This window comes from Periplaneta americana, chromosome 3 (assembly GCF_040183065.1).
Source record: "Periplaneta americana isolate PAMFEO1 chromosome 3, P.americana_PAMFEO1_priV1, whole genome shotgun sequence".
Lineage (NCBI taxonomy): Eukaryota > Metazoa > Arthropoda > Insecta > Blattodea > Blattidae > Periplaneta > Periplaneta americana.
In genome coordinates, this window is record NC_091119.1 from 33,599,288 (window position 1) to 33,623,757 (window position 24,470).

The 24,470-nt window shown below is 37.2% G+C and overlaps 1 protein-coding gene across 1 annotated transcript in view; it reads left to right on the forward strand.

Annotated features, from left to right (window-relative positions):
• The window catches only part of LOC138695905 (MFS-type transporter SLC18B1-like), a 42,743-nt gene extending 18,870 nt beyond the window's left edge, over positions 1 to 23,873 (forward strand). The window contains exons 6-12 of the mRNA XM_069820263.1: positions 1,819 to 1,909; positions 10,249 to 10,388; positions 12,823 to 13,016; positions 16,261 to 16,356; positions 18,514 to 18,588; positions 18,671 to 18,764; positions 20,806 to 23,873. Coding sequence (XP_069676364.1) covers positions 1,819 to 1,909; positions 10,249 to 10,388; positions 12,823 to 13,016; positions 16,261 to 16,356; positions 18,514 to 18,588; positions 18,671 to 18,764; positions 20,806 to 21,129 — 1,014 coding nt within the window. The 3' untranslated portion in view covers positions 21,130 to 23,873. The remainder of the gene's footprint in view (positions 1 to 1,818; positions 1,910 to 10,248; positions 10,389 to 12,822; positions 13,017 to 16,260; positions 16,357 to 18,513; positions 18,589 to 18,670; positions 18,765 to 20,805) is intronic.
• The last annotated feature ends 597 nt before the right edge of the window (positions 23,874 to 24,470 follow it).

Below are 24,470 nucleotides of genomic sequence, written 5' to 3' on the forward strand. Positions count from 1 at the left end.
CTGTAAATAATATTTTAGCATCATACTGATGGAGGAGACAGTTCTAATCCAGTAATGAACCACAGTGAAACCTCTCATTTACGGACATCGAAGGAACGTAACAATCTGTCCGCATCTGGGAGGTGTCTTTTTGGAGGGAGGCTTCCCAATCTAACAGAAAATTAATAATATACATTAGGCCTATGTATCCCTTCACGCTTTAAATGAAATGTATTACTGTAGTTTAATTCTAAATACAGTATACTACAATAATTCTTTGCAACTTTGAACTACAGTAGATAAGACCGAAAAAGGAAAATACTGTACTGTGCCATGCAATTTTATTCTAGGTCTACAGTTATGCAGTACGGTACTGTAATTTACAGTTTTCAACTTAACCTTTACGTTTAGGTGCCATGTCTCTCGAAACAGAATAACTGAGTGAAGTGAAGAGAATAATCCTACTAACCCTATCATATGTCGAATACAATTTCACGATCGCAGAAGCCTTGGACCCATCAGACAGGTTAAATTTTATGACTTTGTTTCTCCTCCCCTTCCAGCTAACAAGGGGTAGCCAGCTGGGTTAGTGGTAGCCTGTGAGACCCTTATTGTCTTCTTTCATGTTAAGGAATTTCTGTACAGTTCTCAAAACTAAATTTTCCATTTTCGTAACACATTAGGTCTTGAAATCCAAGTTCTTTCTGCAGTATTGTATTGTATTGTATTGTATTGTATTGTATTGTATTTATTAACATTCCATGGTATTCATACATGCTTACAGCTAGAATATGGAACAAGTCAAAAAACTTAATATTATTATAAAATCTTAATTTATAGTCACAGTCTAGATGAAATATATACAGACGAGATTTACAATATAGTCTACTAGTACAACACAAAGTTTTAGTATCAATTTCATGAAGTGTTATTGAATGTCATGAATTCACCTACAGAATAGAAGGCGTGAGAAATTAGGTACTTCTTTAATTTAGCCCTAAATAATTTTATGTTTTGAGTTTCATTTTTTATATCAATAGGGAGGCTATTAAAAATTTTTACTGCCATGTAACGCACTCCTTTTTGATAGTACGATAGACTTGCCGATGGAGTATGAAAGTCATTTTTTGACGTGTATTTATGCTATGAGCTGTTGAATTAGTTACAAAGTTTTCACGATTACATACGAGGAAGATTATTAATGAAAATATATATTGACAAGCCATGGGCAGTCAGGAGGTAAAGCAAGTTTTAGGACTGTGAAACAGCTGTCCGTGTCCATGTCTGAGAGTGTCTGTAAACGAGAGTTAAATTTATCATTATTTCTATATTATTTCAGTTGGAACATAAAAATCTGTCCGTATATGAGGAGTGTCTGTATCTTAGGGGTGTCCGTAAGGAGAGGTTTCACTGCATTTTATGTTTTATTTGTTTTGTGCAAAAAACTTTTCCATCCAGTTTTACAGTCATATCCGAGATATCCTTAACATTTACAAAACTCAAAAAGAAAAGATGGAGTTTATAACATTGTAAAATGAAAGTCAATAAAATTGGTAATTTGACATTTTACACACACCTTTGTTGCACATCTCAAACATGTCACATCTTTACAGATATGTTATTCATTTAAAATATTAAAACAGATGATATTAAAATAAATACTTAACATATTTGAGTTTGCTAATAATTTGTATAATAGGTGAGTGTGCAATTACATTATATATATTTCTGTTGTGGCTTTCAAAGTAACATCTTTCTTTCAGTCAGTAGGTTGTAATTCTGGTGATGATGCAGTGCATCCCTTCTTAACAATTGGACTCTAGACGTTTACTTTTCTAGGTAGGAGGGTTCGGACTACCCTTCTACACTCTCGGAATACTCATGGTAGTCATCGTGCCTGTCAACTTGTGTTTGTTACCACCAGGGGATGGTGAGTTAATCTCTGTAACCCTTGCACTCTTTCCTCATCCCCAAATGATGTTTTCTGTTAGGCTTGGTTTGTTTTGTTTGCTTACGGGTAATATTGAAGCTGGAAAGGTGACTGCATGGTGCCGGGATTATAGGTTAAGTTACCAGAATTGCTATTATTTTCCTTCTCCCTTGCGTAGAAGCCTTTGTTTGAATATTACATTTTTCAGCACATGGTATGTGTAATTGTTAAATGTCTAAAAGCTTTAAGACTGAATGATTACTGCAGGATAATATATCTTTGGAGTCAAATGATGTAGATTAATTTTACTCTTAATGTTCAGAAGTGGCATCTTACATTGTGAACATTATGCTGGATTATAATTCCTGGAACTGTTACACATTATATTGTACTGGGTGATTCATATAGTCTGTCCCATTTTATATCATCTTAAGATATTAAAACAAACAAAAAAAAACTGTTCATATAATAATATAAATAGAAATTACGAGGGCTGTTTGAAAAGTTCATAGCCTAACATAGAAATTAAACTAGGATTATTCTGAAAAAATCTTTCTTTCTCAACATAACCCCCCCCACCCCAAGATTCACACACTTGATCCATCGATGCTGCAAGGCTTTTACATCCTCTTTGTACAAAGATTCCTCAAAGTCTGCAAAAAAGCCTTCTGCTGCTGCGATACCTCTTCATTTGACGAAAATATCTTCCCAGCCAAGTGAGTTTTGATAATCCGTGGCGCTACAGCCCGTGAAGGGCCTAGACCGACCAGCCGGCTGCTGGCTTCACGCCCACATGCCGAAGCAGAGGTGGACGATCATCCAACCAGAATGGAGGTATCATGTGGTTGGCACGATGATCCCCCCAGCTGTTATAGCTGGTATTCACAACCGGATTTCGCTACCTATCGTAGCTCCCCAAGTGCATCACGATGCTGGGTGGACACCGGTCCCATACACTGGCCGAAATTTCATGAGAAAATTTCTTCCCCCATGAGGACTTGAACCAGCTTGCATTCCATAACGCGAGTCCTAGGCGGGATCCCTTAGACCACGATGCCACAGTGCGGGACAAGTGAGTTTTGAGCTTTGGGAAAAGAAAAGTCTGAGGGTGCGAGATCTGATGAGTAGGGGAGTTGTAGCAACAATTCGAACCATTTCGTGTAGTTTAGCAACTGTGATTACAGATGTGTGAGCAGGTGCATTGTCGTGATGAAACAACACTTTCTTCTTGGCCATACCAGGTCTCTTATCGTGAATTTTCCCTTTCAATTGTTGTAGGATATTTGAATAATATTCTCTGATTATTCTTCTCCCCTTTGCTAGATAGTCAATCATTGTTATCTCCTTAGAATCGCAAAACACAGAAACCATGGATTTTTCAGCCGATTGAATGGCTTTTGCTTTCTTTGGAGGCGGAGAATCACTCTGCTTCCATTGTTTCGACTACTGTTTTGTCTCTGGTATGTAGTAGTAGATCAAGATTTCATCAGTGGTCACAAACAGCTTCAAAATATCGGGCGTATTTTTCTCGAATTGAGGCAGACAATTCCTCGAAATTTGACATCGGACGTCCTTTTATTTCAGTGTTCACGAACGTGGAACCCACCTTGCGTAGAACTTGGATATGCCCAAGATATTGACTAAGATGTGGCGCACCTGTTCAGTTGAAGTACTCATAACCTCGCTAATTTCCCGCAGTTTCAGTCGAAGTTTATTCAACACCATATCGTGAATTTTTTCTACGATTTTTTTCACTTGTTTCTATTACTGGACGTCCACTGCGGAGTCGTCTTCCACACTCTCTCGATCATGTTTAAATAGTGCCACCCATTTTCTTACAGTCAGAAACACTGGGGCGGATTCCCCCTGTGTAACATCCATGTCTGCTTTAATTTCTGCTGGACTCATTTTCTTTTCACGAAATATCTAATGACAGCACGAAGTTCTATATTTTCCATTTTTGCCAATCTGTCCAGCACACAAACTTCAAAGTTAGACTACACAAAATATAGTCAACAGAAAATTATGATTTTTCGTACTTGAATTAATGTAAAATTGCAGCTAACAATGGTGGCATTGTTGACACGTTTTCAATTCCATTTGTGTGTTAGATCACGAACTTTTCAAACACACCTCGTAGCTCGCAATGTGGGAAAATACATATACTGTACTCGTATATTCCATTAACATGATAAGAAGTTGTTATAGTATTCATTATCTTTTTTAAGATGGAAGCTTAGCCAATTAATTTTCCATACCATAATGAAATACTTGCTCTGAATGAGTGAATATGCAGACATGCTTTTTGTTTGTGAATTCTGTATTGGCAATCCATTGGCTGCTGTTGAGGAACACAGACGACATTTTCCCAATCGAAGGGATCCATCTAGCTGTGTTTTTTCCAGTGTTTACCGGATGTTATCTGAAACTGGCAAGCTATGAAGTGTTTCATTGAGGTCGGAAAGAGAACCGGTACTGGTACCTGATATGAATTTACAATTCATGAAATCCATAAGAAGGGCAGCCTTAGTAATTTGTCTTGTGTAATTATTTTATTTTACTACTGAGTTTGTACTTAATTATGAAATAAAGTTATTGGAACAACACAAAATGCAGCATTTTCAATATTGTATCATACCACAATGTTCTAAAACCTAGGAACACATCTGTAATGCCTCTCTCCATTTGAAAGTTCGCCCATCAATAACTTCCCAACTGTTACCATGCGTTTTTTAAGCGAAATGTGAATGCTGCAGCAATACCGTTCTTTTATTACATTTGCTTTGCCTTCACTGCAGTGACTGTGAAGCAAATCCAAACACCGCTTTACGAGTTTGCTGCACGATCTATCATGTCAGAATGCGTGTTTTGGTCTTTTTCAACGTTTACTATTGTTAAAATCGTCTAGTAATATTAATAATTCTATGTCATTATCATGGAAGTCCAAACTATTTAACATGTTCGTTTCTTTTAAGGTTAAATTTATTACTGCAGTAATAGAATCCAATATTAATTGTCCACCATTTTGCAGTCAGCTGGCCGAATTGCGTTTATGTTCGTCCCTCTTTTTGCTGCAGCAAAGTCATGAAGCACTTTAAAAAATGCACAGTTACATTTCAGACATAAGTATCAGGTTAAATCGATGTAGATCAACATAAACTACATTATCCTAAAATATTTTACATTCCTCCTGAAACACTCTGTATAAATATATTTTAACAACTACTTGAAAACACAGAAGTTAGAAGTTACAAGTTACATTATATAACCTTTATACAGGGTGTCTCCAACCTTTAGGGTCAAAATTTTACAGATGGTAGAGAACTCTAAACTGAGCATTTTGACATGAGGAAATGCATGTTTCAGGAGCTATAAGGTCTTGAAGAAGTAACAAGTTTGAAGAACATTTTTGCAAGCTGCTTTAATTTTTTACAGACATAAACAACTTACGTCTCATAGCAATTGTTCAAAGTGGTGATCACCAGCCTTGATACATCCAGAACAACAATGCATGACATTTTGCTCACTCTCTTAAATACACTGGTATCTCCATGTTGAATCTTTCATACACTACTTTTAACACTTGAATATAAATAATTGATTGAGGAAACAAACGACAAATACACAAACTACACCAATACATAAACAAAATACACCCAAAACTCCAATACACACTGGAACTTAAAAACAACTCCATAAATTTCCTAGATATCACCATAACAAAAGTTGACAACAAACACACCTTCAAAATATACAGAAAACCAACCACCATCACCACACACAACACAAACATGCTGCATTCAGGACAATGGTACACAGATTACTCAACATACCCATGAGCCAACAACACTACAATGAAGAAGTGAACACGATCAAATACATAGCACAAGAAAATGGTTACAACCCAACTATAATAGACAACATCATAAGGAAGACAAAAGAAAAACTCAACAAACACAAAAACACACACAAGATCGCATCCTCATTCAGAAAACAGAAATACAACATAACATACAGAACAGAAAACACACTACAAAGACATCTCAACACACAAACAACACAAACAAATAAATACAACCACACAGGCGTATACAAGCTCACATGCAATAATTGCGACAGTTTACATTGGACAGACAGGCAGATCATTCCAAACTCGATACAAAGAACACATTAAAGCAATAACCAGAGGACACAATACATCTACATATGCCGAACACATAACTAATGCTAACCACACATACAAAAACATAAATACAGACATGGAAATCCTACACATACAACCCAAAAACTCAACACACTAGAACAATATGAACTATACAGACACACTAAAACACACCCTAATCAAATACTCAACACACAGATCAATTTCAGAACACACACACTATTTGACACAACTCTTCATCACACGAATGCACCCACACAACAGGCAGCGAAGTTGAGATGATGCCGAGACACAGAAGGCTCTGAGGATGGTGTGAAGTAGCACCGAAACAGCTGTAAGCCGCACATGCTTACATAATTAACACAAGTAAGATCGCCATTTAATCAATTATTTACACTGGTGTCTGTTGTACATGAGGCAGGCAGGTAAGAATCTGTTGCCCAGGTGATCATGGATATGAAGTGGGCAGTGTTATAACCACATTCTGTTGCAACAAGATATTTAATGTTTTATTTCCAAAACAGCATACATCTCAGAGCAGTTGTTGAAATTGGCGACCACCTATATCAATACATGCATTACAGTGATGCATGAAATTTTGTAAGCAATAACAAATATCACCATGAAAGCGCCAGGCAGTTGTTTGTTATGAAAGTTAAAGCACCTTACAGAAACGTCCCTCATACACTTTCAAGATCTTGTGGCATTCGAAATATCCATTACCGTCCACTGGTTCCTTATGTCAAAATGGTCAGTTTAGAGTCCTCTATCATCTGTATCATTTTGACCCTAAAGGTTAGAGATCCCTTATATTTTTATTCTGAAAAAAGATGTAACAATGAGAAAAGTATTGAAATTGTTTTCTGGATCTATATGGTCATCTGTTATGATAGGCAGATGTATTAATAAATAATCTCAACATATGATTTCCCCCCCCCCCCCCCCCAGAACAGTGTGACTTTTGTAGAGACCAAATTTAATATTCATATTCTATACAGTGAACATCAAAAAGAGTCGAAAAATTATATTTATGTTACTGTTATAGTTGTTAATAATAATACTAATGATAAATTTAGTATTATTTTTGTTTAGGTATTTTTTCATTTGTATTATGATGTTACGGTACAGGTTATGCTAGGTGCCTGGATGAAAGATATTCAAAATAACATTATAGCTCAGAAATTATATATTTCATTTTAATGGGTTATTTTAAGACGCTGTATCAACATCTCAGGTTATTTAGCATCTGAATGGAATGAAGGTGATAATGCCGGTGAAATGAGTCCAGGGTCCAGCACTGAAAGTTAACCCAGCATTTGCTCGTATTGGATTGAGGGAAAACCCCGGAAAAAAAAATTATATATTATACATACTTTCCTGCAAAGAAAATCAAAGTTTTACCCATACCCTGCTCAAGTGCATGCAGGTTGTGACCTTGGCCTAGCTTGGTAAACAATTTATATACCACAGGACAAGGTTGTATGCATGTTGAGGCTAGCTGAGTTAAAAGTGTGTAATTAGAAACCAATATGGACGTGAACTCCAACATGAAAAACATGTGGTTCTGGGACAACTGAGGATCACAGAAAGTCTGTATATATGGTATATATATCTTTCATCCAGACAAGTTCTGTTTTTATGTTATGTACAATATTCTAGATTATTTTATTTTTCGTTAACATTGAATGAACACTGATATATTAATAGGCACTATGTATCATTGTAGAGTATTACTTTTAAAATAGTTTTATTGTAAAATCTATTTGTGCAATCTATTTTTGAACATTAGGCTTAGTTAAATGATTTGTATAAATGTTTAACGTGAAATATTTTAAGTTTTTTCCTATATGTATAACAGAATATGTAATTCAAACTTCGTTCAGGTAATTTACATATCTTTTATGTCATTTAATAAGTCGGTATCTGCATGGTATCAGATGGGAATGTATATTAAATGAATACTAACTATGCTGTAACTACATGGCAATTATATTAGGTTTGCTGTAAATAAATCTGCATGCTTACCCTATAAGTGGGAGCTTTTTAGCTTTGCAAGCATGTTTCATCCAATGCTATGTACGGTGTCTGCAGTGATTATGTGTTAATGTTTTTGGAGCTTCTTGCTTTGTTAGTCATAAATAATAATTACGAGATTATTTAGAAATGATCTATAGATAAAAGTAATATAAATTGTTTGTCTTTCACTAGTTGAAACTACTAATGTAATATTACTATAAATATTTTAGATTGTACAAATTTTATGAAGGGAATTAGATTTATACAGTGGAATTACTACAACTGTGGCTTGTAATAAAATTCCGGAAATTTCTGATATATCAAAGTGAGGACATAATACGAGCTTTTAGCGATTATGAGGGTGATAATTTCTCTAAATATAATAATTAAAGTACTGATATCTTATAATTTTTCTCTTCTCCTGGGCTGCATAGCTGTCTGTCATAATTTTAAATCTAGTGATACCAACAGCTGCTTTTCAAACGAACACACTGTAACTGCACGAAGTCAGTCTTCTTTCGTTATTCATTCATTCATTCATAGTGTTCTGCCCAAGGTCAGATCTTTCATTGCAAACCATGTTTCTCCAATCTTTCCTATTTTCTGCCTTCCTCTTTGTCTCCGCATATGATCCATATATCTTAATGTCGTCTATCATCTGATATCTTCTTCTGCCCCGAACTCTTCTCCCATTCACCATTCCTTCCAATGCATTCTTCAGTAGACAGTTTCTTCTCAGGCAGTGATCCAGCCAATTCCTTTTTCTCTTCCTAATTAGTTTCAGCATCATTCTTTCTTTACCCACTCTTTCCAACACAGCTAAGTTTCTTATTCTGTCTGTCCACTTCACATGCTCCATTTTTCTCCATATCCACATTTCAAATGCTTCTAGTCGTTTCTCTTCACTTCGTCGTAATGTCCATGTTTCTGCCACCATACAATGCCACACTCCACACAAAGCACTTCACTAGTCTCTTTCTTATTTCTTTTCCAGGGGCCCGCAAAATGCTCCTTTTTTATTAAAAGCTTTCTTGGCCATTGCCATTTTCCTTTTGACTTCCTGTCGCAGCTGATGTTACTGCTTATAGTACATTCCAAGCATTTGAAGCTGTCCATTTTCTCTACTGCCTCATTTAGAATTCGCAAGTTTATCTCCTTTCTTTTTCTTTTCGTAACCATGGTTTTCGTTTTATTTGCATTTATCTTTATCCCGTACTGCTCACAGCTATCATTTAGCTCCAGTAGCATATCCCTTAGCATTATCTCGTTTTCTCCTAACACCACCATATTATCAGCAAATCTTATACATTTTATTCTTCTTCCTCCTACTATCACTCCTCCCATGTTCTGAAAATAGTTCTTCATTAAGTTCTCCAAGTAGGTGTTGAACAGGGTAGGTGATAAAAGCATTCTTGACATACTCCTCTTCCTAGTTCACTTCCTTCTGTCATTTTTTTCTCCTAACCTGACTTTGACTCGTTGTTTTATATAAAGATTGCTGAACAACCTTCTCCCTTTCCAATCCACACCTATTTTCTTGAGGATCCCCATCAGTTTATTCCATTCCACTCTGTCAAAAGCCTTTTTAGGTCCAGAAATACTATGTACACTTCTTTATTCTTCTCTAGGTATCTTTCGCTGATTGTTCGTATCAATCCAATTGCATCTCTCGTACCTTTTCCCTTCCTGAAGCCAAACTACTCTTCTTCCAATTGTTCTTTCATCTTGCAATATAAACGTCGATTCAGTATTCGCAGGAGAATCTTCGCCGAGAGCAATATCAGCCTGATAGTCTTGAACTCGTTACATTTCATGGCATTATTTCTCTTCGGTATTGGAAATAACACTATCTCCGTGAAATCTTCAGACCAGTAGTCTTTCTCATAGCCTTTCGTTGCATAATGATAGAATTCCTTCTTATCTTTACCCCAAGTATAACATTTTTAAAACTCAATTTTTTCCTCTTTTAAAAAATGAGGATTAGACCGTTTTTGCACACATATCTTCAATTTAGCTGTCAGCAGCTGCATTGGGCTTAACACTTAGGTATTAACATCCAGTTATGAAATTCTTTTCAAGTGGAATGTGTCTATGAATATGTAAATTATTCTCCAAAGTAATGATTGAATGTTATATTACTCTTAAAATGCATTATTTCTAGCCTGCAATGTCGAAAAGAAATCCGGATCACTGCTGGAGTTGATCCAAATTCCATCAGTGATTATGATCAGCCTAGTGATCGTGGTCATCTCCAACACGTGGGGCTTCCTGGACCCAACTCTGGAACCACATTTGAGGGAGGTACGTACAAGTGGATTTAAGCCTTTTCAATATAAGTCAAGGCTAATGACAAGACTCCACACTCATGAATTAATAATCAACAGTGTGTAATATGGGTGGGTGGTTTCTAATGATGAGCATTTCAAGTAAGTTACCGCCTTTTTTCAACTAGTCTCGGTATAATTGGTGACCAATCTATGTACCTCATACTATATCGAATTTGACCGTAAAATTGGTGGGGGGAGGGGTACTGGAAATTATTACTTTAGGGTGAGGCAATGAAAGACATGCAAGGAGCACTGATCTCGGTGGTGACAGTAACTTTAATTGGTTTTGAAAGATAACAATAATAATTTTTTAATAATTTCAAGGAAAAATTGTTCCGGGGCCGGGTATCGATCCCAGGACCCTTTGCTTAGCACACAGATGCTCTTCCGACTGAGCTACCCCAGGAATTATACACGGCACCGTCACAATTTTTCTTTTATATCCACATAACTCAAATGGGCTGACAAGACACCAGAAGCCAACTTTTGAGTGCACACAAATATTGTGTGACTTAAATTGTGGCTTTCTGTTAACATACCTCCAACAATAATAATTATATTTGACGTAGCAGTAGTTCTGTATGATTATATGTTCATAAAATTGCTAACTAGTATCATAATTAAACAAGAAACGTGTATTATGAATATATTAGATGAGGTTATGTATATTTGAAGACTTGAAGTAAATAAGAGTCTAAGTGCCATTTTCGTAAATATGGTTTTACTGGAATAACAATTTATGTATTTTGCAAGGTTCATCTATGGGAAGAGAATGCATTGCACTGAACAAGGAAGCACAACAAAATAAAAATTTCTCTCAACTTCATTGGGAAGCAAGAAGCAAAATGGGTTAAATGATCCCAATTTGCAGCCATTAGAGAACAACAACAACACAATTTATGTATCTAGCATTATTACATAAATAAGAATCAAAGTCCAGACTCATTCGTTTATTGTTTTATTAAATGTTCATAGATAATGGGATGTGTATATGCATATGGCTTCAATGTATATTATAATTTCTTTTCTTCAACATTTTAAAATGGCACTTAGATCCTTGCTTACTTCAAGTCTTCATTTATCCTTGTATGTACATAGTAAAAGTTTGTTTGTTCACCATCTGCTATGCTAAAGAAAGTACACAGAGTGAACCAAAGTAATGTTAGCATGCAGGCTTTCACTGCCGGTGTCTGGTTGAAACAGAGCTTCCGGGCTAAGATGCCGTGGTCTACTGTTGCTGACGTTACCAGACGTTTTGTCCATAAACATCCAAACAATTTCAACCGTAAAGAAGAGGGTCTGAAACTTAACAACTGCTGGCATCCTGTCCTGAAACGGACTTGTACAAAACCTGTGCACAGCGACGGTACGACGGATGGAAACCGAAATCCTGCGAGTGCTGTCCGCCATGATATTGGAACACAACAACCAGCCCAAGGTCACCGCACTCTAGCGAGCGCGGACCGCTGCAACAGCTGTGCGCCACGACCAGCCCAAGGCCACCGGGACCGAGCAGGTGCGGGCCGCCGCGACCAAGCAACGCCACGGCCAGTCCAAGGTCACGATCTGACGGGCGCGGACCACCACGACAACGGAACACCAAGTCTCGGCGCTATAAATAAGGACAAGCAACCAGTCAGGTCATCAGTTGCTACAGGTATCCCGAGCAGAAGACTTCGACCGAGGATACCTAACCACTGAAGATGTCTGCCGTAGAAGTAGACGAAACGTCTGGTAACGTCAGCACCAGTAGACCACGGCATCTTAGCCCGGAAGCTCTGTTTCAACCAAAGTAATGTTATTGATTTCAGGAGATTATTGTTTAAGATATTTAAAAAAAAAAAGTTAAGTACAATTTTGCTCGTTTTTGCTTCCTTTCGAGATAAAAACTGTTTTATATTAAACATTTCATATCATTTTTTGTGAAAGCCATTAATTTAATTCCCAATATGCTTAATAAATTTAAGAGTAAAGTGTATTATGATAATAAATAATTGAAAGAATTTTAGTTTTGTCCTTTAAATATGCAGAAGAAATTTGATTCAAACAAATGTAACATTGTAAAATCCCTTTGCAGAATAAAGGCTGGTTCACAATAGTTAATTGTGAATGTTCACATTTAAATACATTTATTTTAACATTATTTCCATTCTCGTTCTCGTCATTTCCGTTCCTGGTTTATTGTAAACCAGCCTTAAGAGTTACATTTGTTCGGATAAGTTTTAGTTCCAGTTTCAAAATGTGGAGTGAGAACGGACAAAACTTAACAATGGTTGGGTAAACACTAGCACATTGAAATCACCCTGCTGGCAAGCATGGCAACCACTAAACCACAGAGGTAGAATGCACAGATTGTTACTCTTCCTGAATTTATCATCATGACTGTGACATTCTCTTTTTATTTGCAGTTCAAACTGAGCCCAGAGCAGATAGGACTTATTTTCCTCCTGTTTTCCGCTTTGTATGGAGTATTTAGCCCAATATGGGGCTGGCTAGCTGATCGCTGTAATAATCATTGGTCAATGATGGTTTGGGGTCTTCTCATATGCACCGTAGGATTACTTCTCTTGGGCCCTTCACCGCTTTTACCATTTCTGACGAAGTAAGTGGACAACAACTTGTGTAGGTTCAAAGCAATACAATTGTAAAAGATATTTTTAAGAATTTTGTGTGTAGGCCTACTCTTGAAATTTTATATGCAAATAAGAATTATTCATGAGAATAATTTTGTTAAAATTACACGCCATTTTACAGGTATTCTGAAAAAACTTACTTGTTATTTTTTTTAACAGTGGAAAACAAAATAATAGGTAATACTTCTTTCTAGTAGCCTACTGGTACCAATTAATTCAGAGAACATTTCTTACATTTATTTGTGATATATTTAATGACATCCTCTCCGTTTGGGAGAAGTTAGTGTATTTTACTTGTAAATTAAGGTACGTGTCCCTGATATGGCCATGCTAAGGTTTGAGAATTTTTCTAGCCGCCATTTTGAAAAAAAATGTAAACCACTTTTTTCTTACTTGTTCTCAGTCTAATGGACTTTCTTAAAAATTTTCCTTTCCCCATAAAAATAGCTTTAATTTTCCAAAAAATCCCAAATTCCAAAAGTCTACCTAGTGGCCATATCAGGAACATGTGCACATGATATGGCCACCCTTGTTCCATGTTCTACAAATCGTGATTGTTTTCAGTTTGATAGCGCAGTTGTGTTAAAATTAAATAATTTTGGTGTAAAATGAATAAACATGACACTTAATAATCTTTTTTATAATTCAAAAGTGTAGACAAAACAGGTTTTTCCATAAAAAAAAATAAGTTGTTTTTGTTAAAATACACAATTTTTGCGTAATCCCAGCTATAAGGCATGTAAATTTTCAGGTGAAAAAATAAAAGTGAAATGAACTAGATATGGCCATGATGCATTTGATATGGCCATATCAGGAGCAGGTAAGCTTTCACGAAAATCGTTTGATTATGAACAACTCGTAAAAGATACGCCATCAACGACAACACCAATCAACAGAACATTAAAAACTGAATGGAGTACGATGGTTTTCATTAACAAGTCTTTGAAAAACATGCATAAAACAAAGGAGACTTACCAGAGAAAAATAAGAAGAGGTCACATGAAAACCGCAAAACAGGCAACTGACGCCATATTGCTTAACCTGACTGGATGGAAAACGATCAAGTGACATACCAGGATGTCCTTTCACTGGATACTGCTGCAATTTAGCGGATTTTTTGGTTAACTAACTCACAGTAGGGGGGGGGGTGGCCATATCAGGAACATGGCCATAACAGGAGCACCCACCTTATATTCATATTATCTTTATTATACTAAATACAGAGCATTCCTATGCAGACCAGTCCCACTCCATCTCTACCTAACAAATTCTGTTGATGACTAGCAGTGTGGTCATATGCTACCATACAGACAGGTTTGTACACGTTTCCCTGTGCAGACCCATTCTACTGCTTACCTTCCTCGGGACAGGCACTCTACATTACTGTCATAATGGAACGTGACTACCTGGGACCAGTCTGTATAGGAATACTCTGCACATTTTTAAATAATATATTCTCTCATTTAGTCCTGAACAGATGGAAAAACTATTTTGGGCAACTACTAAATGTACATAGGTCAAATAGAAATGATCGGAACAAAATTTAAACACAAACTGCTGAGCCATTTATACCCAAATCCACACTTTCTGAAATCGAAATTGCGATAGAAAATCTGAAAAAGTACAAGTTTTCAGGTATAGATCAAATTCCAGCAGAATTAATACAAGATGGTAGAAGCACATTATGTAGCGAAATTTATAAGCTTGTACTTGCTATTTTGGGAAAAGAAAATTCTACCAGAACAATGGAAGGAGTCCATAATTATCCCTATTTTTGAAAAGAGGGTCAAGACTAACTGTAGCAACTTTCGAGGAATATCACTTTTGTTGACGTGATACAAAATTTTGTCCAGTATTCTTTTGAGAAGATAGACTCCATATGTAGATGAAATTATTGGGGATCATCAGTGCGATTTTAGACTTAATAGATCGACTGTTGGTCAAATTTTTTGTATTCGACAGATATTGAAGAAAAAATGGGAGTATAAGGGTACAGTACATCAGTTATTCATAGATTTCAAATAGGCATATGACTCAGTTAAGATAGAAGTTTTATATAACATTCTCATTGAATTTGGTATTCCCAAGAAAGTACTTAGTTCGATTAATTAAAATGTGTCTCAGTGAAACTTACAGCAGAGTCTGTATAGGCCAGCTTCTGTCTGATGCTTTTCCAATTCACTATGGGCTAAAGCAAGGAGATGCACTATCACCTTTACTTTTTAATTTCACTCTAGAATATGCCATTAGGAAAGTTCAGGATAACAGACAGGGTTTGGAATTGAACGGGTTACATCAGCTTCTTGTCTATGTGGATGACGTGTATATGTTAGGAGAAAATCCACAAACGATTAGGGAAAACATGGAAATTTTACTTCAAGCAAGTAAAGCGATAGGTTTGGAAGTAAATCCCGAAAAGACAAAGTATATGATTGTGTCTCGTGACCAGAATATTGTACGAAATGGAAATATAAAAATTGGAGATTTATCCTTCGAAGAGGTGGAAAAATTCAAATATTTTGGAGCAACAGTAACAAATATAAATGACAACTTGGGAGGAAATTAAACGCAGAATAAATATGGGGAAATGCGTGTTATTATTCGGTTGAGAAGCTTTTGTCATCTAGTCTGCTGTCAAAAAATCTGAAAGTTAGAATTTATAAAACAGTTATATTGCCTGTTGTTCTGTATGGTTGTGAATCTTGGACTCTCACTTTGAGAGAGGAACAGAGATTAAGGGTGTTTGAGAATAAGGTTCTTGGGAAAATATTTGGGGCTAAGAGGGATGAAGTTACAGGAGAATGGAGAAAGTTACAGAATGCAGAACTCCACGCATTGTATTCTTCACCTGACATAATTAGGAACATTAAATCCAAACGTTTGAGATGGGCAGAACATGTAGCACGTATGGGCGAATCCAGAAATGCATATAGAGTGTTAGTTGAGAGACTGTAGGGAAAAAGACCTTTGTGGAGGCCTAGACATAGATGGGAGGATAATATTAAAATGGATTTGAGAGAGGTGGGATATGATGATAGAGACTGGATTAATCTTGCTCAGGATAGGGACTGATGGTGGGCTTATGTGAGGCGGTAATGAACCTCCGGGTTCCTTAAAGGCCATAAATAAGTACTAAGTAAATGTAATTATAACATTTGCTGAGACTAGGGTAGTTGAATTCAGCCAATGCTTATTGTTGTTTATCTTTCACAGCACGATATGGTTGAACCTGGTTGCACTATCAATACTCGGAATCTCTGTAGCATTGACACTTTTGCCAACATTCCAGGCTGTATTAGAAAGTGCAATGTAAGTAAACTGAATGTTTAATTATTTACTGTGAACATATCTCATTCTATTGTTTCTTAGGTGCTTAGTGTAGGGGGTCAGATTTAAAAAAAGACACTTGGACATTTTTCTGACATAAAAAACATGTCACATTTAGTGGGCTTACATAAAAATTCTGAAGTATTTAATTATTGCAATATACCAGATCAAATGATCCTACTGTTTTGCATACAATTCTGCAAACACTGCCTCACTACATTACTATTCGATCGAACATGCCACTTTGTTTCATTCTACCAACATGTTCTCCTAGTGTAACAGTTATCAAGCTGGGCCTTTATGCTGGAGGTCACGGATTCAAATCTCAAATCAATTAGTTTTTATTCACGTCTTCACATTTTCAAGAATTTCATAAACAGAAAATTTACTATTCTTACTTGCTCCTCGTCAATGTACAACAATGTATTCTAATACAGAGTATCTGATCATGCTGCTGTTATATGGGAAGTCTCGATAAAATGTAACAGTGGCATGTCGTTTTATTAACTGATGTTGTTGTTGTTTTCTAATGCTAGGCATTTGATAATAAAGTCATTTGTCCTCTTGGACTGCAATATTTTTCAAAGATATTGTCATGGTCAGCCACTGAAGCACAGATTTTGAGATGTTCCGAACCCATTTCTTGGTTTTAGTTGCACAATGGGCAGTTAGGGGACTGACATATTCCAATTCTATGCAGGTTCTTCTGCCTCGAACTCATCTCTTGTTCATTATTCTTTCCAGTGCGTCCTTCAATAGGCAGTTTCTTCTCAACCAACGAATTCCTTTTCCTCTTTCTGATCAGTTTCAGCATCATTCTTTCTTCACCTACTCTTTCGAACATAGCTTCATTTCTTACTCTGTCCACTTCACACGTTCCATTCTTCTCCATATCCACATTTCAAATGTTTCTATTTGCTTCTCTTCAGTTCGTCATAATGTCCATGTTTCTAACCTATACAATGCCACACTCCACACAAAGCACTTCACTAGTCTCTTCCTTAGAGATGCTGAATAATCTCCTTGAAAACGTCTCATCTTTCTATTTGTCCTTAGCTTTCGAGGGGAAAAAAAATATTCCGTGTCCTTTTAATTAAAATGATATATTTTTTGCAAATCAAGCTTTCAGGTATAACTCCCTGTAAAGTTGATTTGAATAATTTCGAGGGAAAAATTGTTCCGGGGCCGGGTATCGAACCCGGGACCTTTCGTTAAACGTACCAACGCTCTCCCAACTGAGCTACCCGGGAACTCTACCAGAGACCGATCCAATTTTTCCCTCTATATCCACAGACCTCAAAGTGGGCTGACAACCGTCAAGCAACCAACATTGAGTGCACACTAACTCTGTGTGACTTAAGTTGTGGTTTTCTGTTAACGAACAGTGATGTATATTATGCTAATCAAGCTTTCAGGTATAACTCCCTGTAAAGTTGATTTGAATAATTTCGAGGGAAAATTGTTCCGGGGCCGGGTATCGAACCCGGGACCTTTCGTTAAATGTACCAACGCTCTCCCAACTGAGCTACCTGGGAACTCTACCAGACACCGATCCAATTTTTCCCTCTATATCCACAGACCTCAAAGTGGGCTGACAACCGTCAAGCAACCAACATTGAGTGCACACTAACTCTGTGTGACTTAAGTTGTGGTTTTCTGTTAACGAACAGTGACGTATATTATGCTAATCAAGCTTTCAGGTATAACTCCCTGTAAAGTTGATTTGAATAATTTCGAGGGAAAAATTATTCGATATATTTTTTCATTGTGCAGGAGTGCATATTTTTGACACACTGTCAACTTCAGTCATATTTCTATCATATTTAATTGAACTGTTTGACATTACATCACTTTTATTAATCTAGAGTTTTCTGTCTCATCGATGGTTCTTACATAAATTTGAATGGGAAAAAAGCTGGAAAGAAGACGTAGAGAGAACTGTATATTATATCAAACTATTGTTTTTATAATATTATGTAACATATTAAAATTATTTAAAGTTTATATTTCTACAATTGTAAGTCATACATATACATATTTTTAATATTTAAATCATAAAACTTTCAGTGTTATGTGCATGTGTGTGTCTACATATTGGAAGATACGAATTTTACAGTTTTTTTCCATGTCATTTTCTAGAGAGGGAGGTTGCAGCGATGAATTATCAACATACAGCTTAGTTGCTGGCATATGGTCTTGCATGTATTCACTTGGGTGAGTACAATTATATGTAAATCTAGCTATTCAGAGACTTTTAGAAACAGAATAGGTTTAATATTTTTGTTACATGTTGTAGGGAAGTAATAGGACCGTCAGTAGGTGGAGTCTTACTGGAGTACTTCGGCTTCCCCATCTGTTCTACGGTTATGGCCTGCGTTACTTTTGTGTTGGTACGTATTTGTTTTAAACAAATTTATTTAAGTACTATAAAACTTCGACGAACTTCCTCTTGGCGTATTGTTGATTCTGGAATCCCACAGGGATCTGTTCTATCACCACTACTATTCACTATTTACATAAATGACATCCCTTCAGCTCTACTGCACTGTAAGCATCACCTTTACACAGACTACTTACAAATCTATATCCATACAACCCCTGACTCACTCAATGACGCAATACACAATCTTAATGAGGACCTCGAATCTATATATGCATGGGCCAGAAAGTTTGGTTTGATTCTCAATGCAAGAAAATCACAAGCAATCCTAGTGGGACATCAACTCTATTATGCAACATTACTCCTGCTCTTCCAGTCAAGTTAAACAACACAATAATCTCTTTTGCTTCCTGTGTTAAAAACCTTGGAGTTTACTTTGATACGCATTTAAACTGGAATAACCAAGTAACCCATATTATCAAAAAAGTGCTTTCCATATTACATTCCTTAAACAGCATTCGAAAATTCCTCCCGCTATCACTCAAGAAAATACTAGTGGAAACACTAGTAATGCCCCACTTCGATTATTGTGATTTTCTACTGACTGACCTCAATGTCAACCAGTCGCAAAGATTACAATGTGTACATAATTCTTGTGTTCGCTTCGTCTGCGATGTCTGTCGCGCTGACCACATTACCCCATCCTTCCAAACTCTAACGTACGGCTTAACGAACGTAGAAATTTTCATTCTCTTGTTCTCCTTTTCCAAGTCCTTCACACCTCTACATCTACCTATCTTGCCTCCCGTTTCAGTTACCTGTCATCATATCATAATCTCTTCAGTCGCACGCAAAATAGCCGCATACTAGCCATACCAACACATAAGACATCATCGTATTCATCATCATACACAATCTCGCTCTCGCACCTGTGGAATACCCCACCCAGTGACATCAGAGATTGTCGGAATTTAGTAGCGTTCAAAAGCAAACTTATTAAGCATTTTCTTACTGCGTAGAGAAGGTTTACTTTTTACTTAATTAATAAAAAAAAATTTTTTTGTCTAGCTATTATTAATTCGAAATTTTCTCGGGCTTCCAGCCAGGTCATAAGTTGGTGGATCACCAACTTATGACCTGGCTGGAAGCCCGAGAAAATTTCGAATTATCACGTCGCCAGGAAAGCTTCAGTAGTTATAGCTATTATTAATCAGTTAATCCTTTAGTACTTTGATTTTTATTGTATTTGTAAATTTAATATTAATTGTAATTGTATGTAGTTGTAATCCCTTGGTAGAGGGGAAGAGAAGGCTTGATGGCCTTATCTCTACCAGCTTAAATAAAATAAATAAATCATCATCAATAGCTATCAGGGTTTAGGCCATTTGGCCTGTTCCATCTCAGGTGAAAAACTGGTCTCTCCATCGCTTCTTCGGGCGTCCACGATCTCGGTATCCAAGGGGTCTGTAATTTAATAATCTCCTGGGTAGTCTATCATTTGGCATCCGTAGAACATGCTCATGCCAGTTGCTCCGATACTTGTGGATTGTCTCTGTAATGGCTGCGATATTTAGTTCTTGTCGGATGTCTTCATTATATTTGTGGTCATAGAGAGTGTAGCCTGCTAGCGGTCTTAGTAATCTCATCTCAGCTACTTCTATTCTTTTCAGTTGACTAGTTGTTAGAGTCCAAGCTTCTGATCCATATAGCAAAGTTGGACTGGCCATTGTTTTGTAGAATTTCAAAATTGTGTCTTGCCTGACCTTCTTAAACAATGTATTTCTAATTGTTCTTAGCAGCTGTTGAAATTTGAAAATAAATAAATAAAAAACTATAAACATAGTCAATAAGTGTGCCACTGCAGGTTTGACAGCTGCCATGCATTTCTTATGCCTGATTGTCCATAACTCCAGCTAGATGTGTTCAAAGTTCTATCCTTCAAAACCTATAATTTCATATGTGTTCATTAAAATGTCGCATTTGCTGATCCCGACTTCTCTATGTGAGTTTTTAAAGTATAACATCATAATGACTACTCTTTATTATGTCAGGCATTGGTGACTTTGGTGTTCTTCGTGACGAAAGAGGCCACTCGGCAGAGCAACAGTGACGAGAGCACAACAGACAGTGGGATTAGTGAGTCCACTAGTTCTTGGGATCGTGACAGAGACAGAGAACATGACGGTGTTAGTGGCTTAGAATGTCGTGAGGACAGCCCGCTGCTGGCCAGTGGGAGCACAGAGCACGATCTGTACACGAGGGAGAAGGTAGAATACTACGACACACAGGGCAACGATGAAGACGACGACCCAAACAGACTGCTGGATGTGAGACGGACAGTAGCTATCACTGGGAGTGGTGCCTGCGAAGTGTAAGCAGGTCACTACCAGTAGCAGGTTCCACCAAGAACACTTCCAGGACAATACATCCACTTCATTTCTTTTGCCTGTAGGAATTTTTGCCAGTTTATTCAATGCATACATACAGGGCTATTCATAAGTCCGTGAAACATTAAAAAAATTCATAACTACTAAACTACACAATGAATAACAAATTACTTTACACTAGAATAAAGAGAAACTCTCCCAGTTTTATTACACACCTCACAGATGCCCAATGTTTCCACCTTTGCTAATACGGCATACATCCATGTGGTAATCCATCTCGCCCCATACATGCTCCAGCATGTCACGGTTGACCAGAGCCATGGCAGCTGTAATCCGTTGTTGTTGTTTTCTAATGCCAGGTGTTTGACAATAAAGTCATTTGACCTATTGCACTCCAATATTTTTCAAACATATTGTCATGATCAGCCACTGAAGCACAGATTTTGAGGTGTTCCGAATCCATTTCTTGATTTGAATTGCATAATGGGCAGTTAGGGGACTGATATATTCCAATTCTAGAATGGCAAGTTGTAGCCGATTTAAATGAACACCATATTTTAACGTTTTGTGGCTACTTCACACACAACCCCCAGAATGTCTGGAGGACCACACCTGCTGTTGGTCGACAGGTGTACTAGACCTAGTTGGGAGATCTTGTTGATCACCAGCTTTCCCTCCTTAAAGCCCGGTTCAGACGGTGCGTGTTTCTGTGATGGATTCCCAGGGGGCTGTGCTGATGGGTAGCCTGCATGCTCACTTGCCGGAAGTAATGTGCTCTGGTGGGTCCTTGGATGGCTAGCTTGCTGGGTTTCGAGGGCAGGTTCCTTGCTATTTTTCGTGATGGTTTGCAGGTTGGATCCAAAGATGATCATATAATATCACCACTGAAACCATGTCGCCATGTTCGTTGTTTTCCAACTAAACCTGTTTTTTTCTATATTCTTTAGTTTCTAAGAAACAACAATTAAATATCGGAATTTAGCTGTTTTGCACTTATGGCATAATTACTTTATTACGACATTTACTACTGTTAATGTAGGACTTTAGTTGTTTTCCACTCACGGTTTAGTTTCTTTTTGACCATGAGTGTTGGCAACAGATGAAACAGCAGATGATTTTCCAATTTGAACTGTGAAAAGAGCCAGCTCCGTGTGAACAACTACCATCACCGTAGGCAACACGGGAGCCAGCAAGTGAGCACGCAGGGCAACCATCAGCGCAGCCACCTTGGAATCCATCACAGAAACTAGCACCGTCTGAACCAGGCTTAAGCCTCTGGAGGACGATTTTAGTGCCATAGCAGGTCAGCACTAGGAACAGAAAAGTAGAAAGGGTAGGAAGGAAAGTGAAATGAACCCCTGGGCCTCGAATGTTCTAGTACCGTTGGGGTCGAAGAAAGTAAGAGTTCAGTCGGAGGACGGATAGGAAAGGGTAAAGAGGAATTAGGTATTGAATACAGGAAAATTATACCAAATTCAGTCATTAACTCATCAAGCTGACCAGTGCTAATTGATGAGCAGCCCCTCCCTTTAGTTCAGCTTGTAAAATTATGCTTACTAACAGCTGCACCACTGGAAGGTAGGGATGGGACATTGCGTATTTGTCCAGGTTGATTCCTGAAAGCCTTCAATGGGAAGGATTAGTGGCTCTCCCCCCTGTATCCGACAAATATCCTTTTGCTGTAATCTGTTGCATTTTTAGAACTCGAGTAGCAAAATGCAATTGTGGCTTAAATCCTGGTTAAAACGCAAAATAAATTAAATCATCAGCTGCCATATATATTTAATGGCAAGAAATTGAGTATCTGAACCATTATGGTGACTTCACAGATCTTTCTGCTACTCTATTTATAAAGAATTCTACTGAATAACAGCCGATGACACCCTCTGCTATCGAAAAGTAAAGGCAGTGTGAAAAATTCTTCTGTTATCTTACAGTTATTTAAACGAATTCTGTCTCGGAGGAAGATACACCTCTTGGAATGCAATACATCTAGACTAGCAGTGTCCAGGAAGGTCTAAGTTGGCCGTTTTTGAGGCATTGGTAACAAATCAACGAGCTGGACAGCTTTTCATTAATACTTAACAGTAACATTAGTCTTGCTTTATCATGGGGCACGCTTGTTAATTTGAGTGGAAAGCGTGCAAAGGAGAACAAAGTCATGTAATGCAGACATAATACATGATTATTAATTTGAATGGAAATTGTGCAGGGAAACAAAGTCATGCGGTGCAGATGTTGATATTTTCGTCAGATTATTATTGCATATGAGTACAGGACTTGGTGGAACTTGTTACTGAACCCCAGAAGAATGAGACTTCAGGAAGGAGGGGTCAAATATTTGTTAAAAGGGTGTATGAAAAAAAGACAGTGTTGTATTATATATATATGAAAGTTGTCCTGTGGAAGGGTTTATGTAAATACAAAGTTACGCTAAAAGGAGATTTACAGGTATATCAGAGGGATACCAAAGATAAAGATAATTTAGTTTTTAGTATGCAGAAGAAAGGTTGAGCTATAATGAACGTATGTAATTTTTTTATAGTCGATATATTTACTTTCATATTACGTCCAAACTTCGTTCAGTACAAGAAATACGTCTTTATAGTATTCTTTACAAGAGCAGATCTGTCCAACTACAGAGCTATTATTATCATATGTTCCAGAAAAGAACGGCCGGCCGGCCATGCCCTGCGTGGTTTCCGCCGAGCTCCTAACCATTTCTCCAGCGCTTCTCCAATATGTAACAGTACTAACAATAAATGTTCAATAATTTGGACTTACCATGCTCACAGTCATTTCTGAAAATGGCCCCCATTTGCCCCCACACACAACTGACATCGTCTGATATACGAATGAACAAGGCACTGAAGTTCCACATCATTGATAGCCTGGATTTCTTCTCGTATATAGTCTTTTATTTCAGCTATAGAATGAGGATTTTTCTTATAAACCCTACCTTTTAGTGTTTCCCATAAATAAAAGTCACAGGGTGTTATGTCTGGGCTTCATGGAGGCCACAAATTATTACTGATTAGTCTCGTACCGAAAATACGCCTCAGTTCCCTCATTGACACGGCAGCTGTATGAGCAGTGGCGGAATCTTGTTGGAAATAAATTGACAATCGTTCCGCATAAGAACACTACATTTTCTGCCTGATTTTCGATTCTTCACTGAGACTGTTTCTTTAAATCTTTTAGCGAGTCGTCTAATTGTTTTAGCAGAAGGCACAGGTCTATTTGGAAACTTTATTCGAAATTTTCGTCTTGTTTTTGCACACGACTTTTTGCCTTTTATGTACGTATTGTACATATACACACGTTCACAC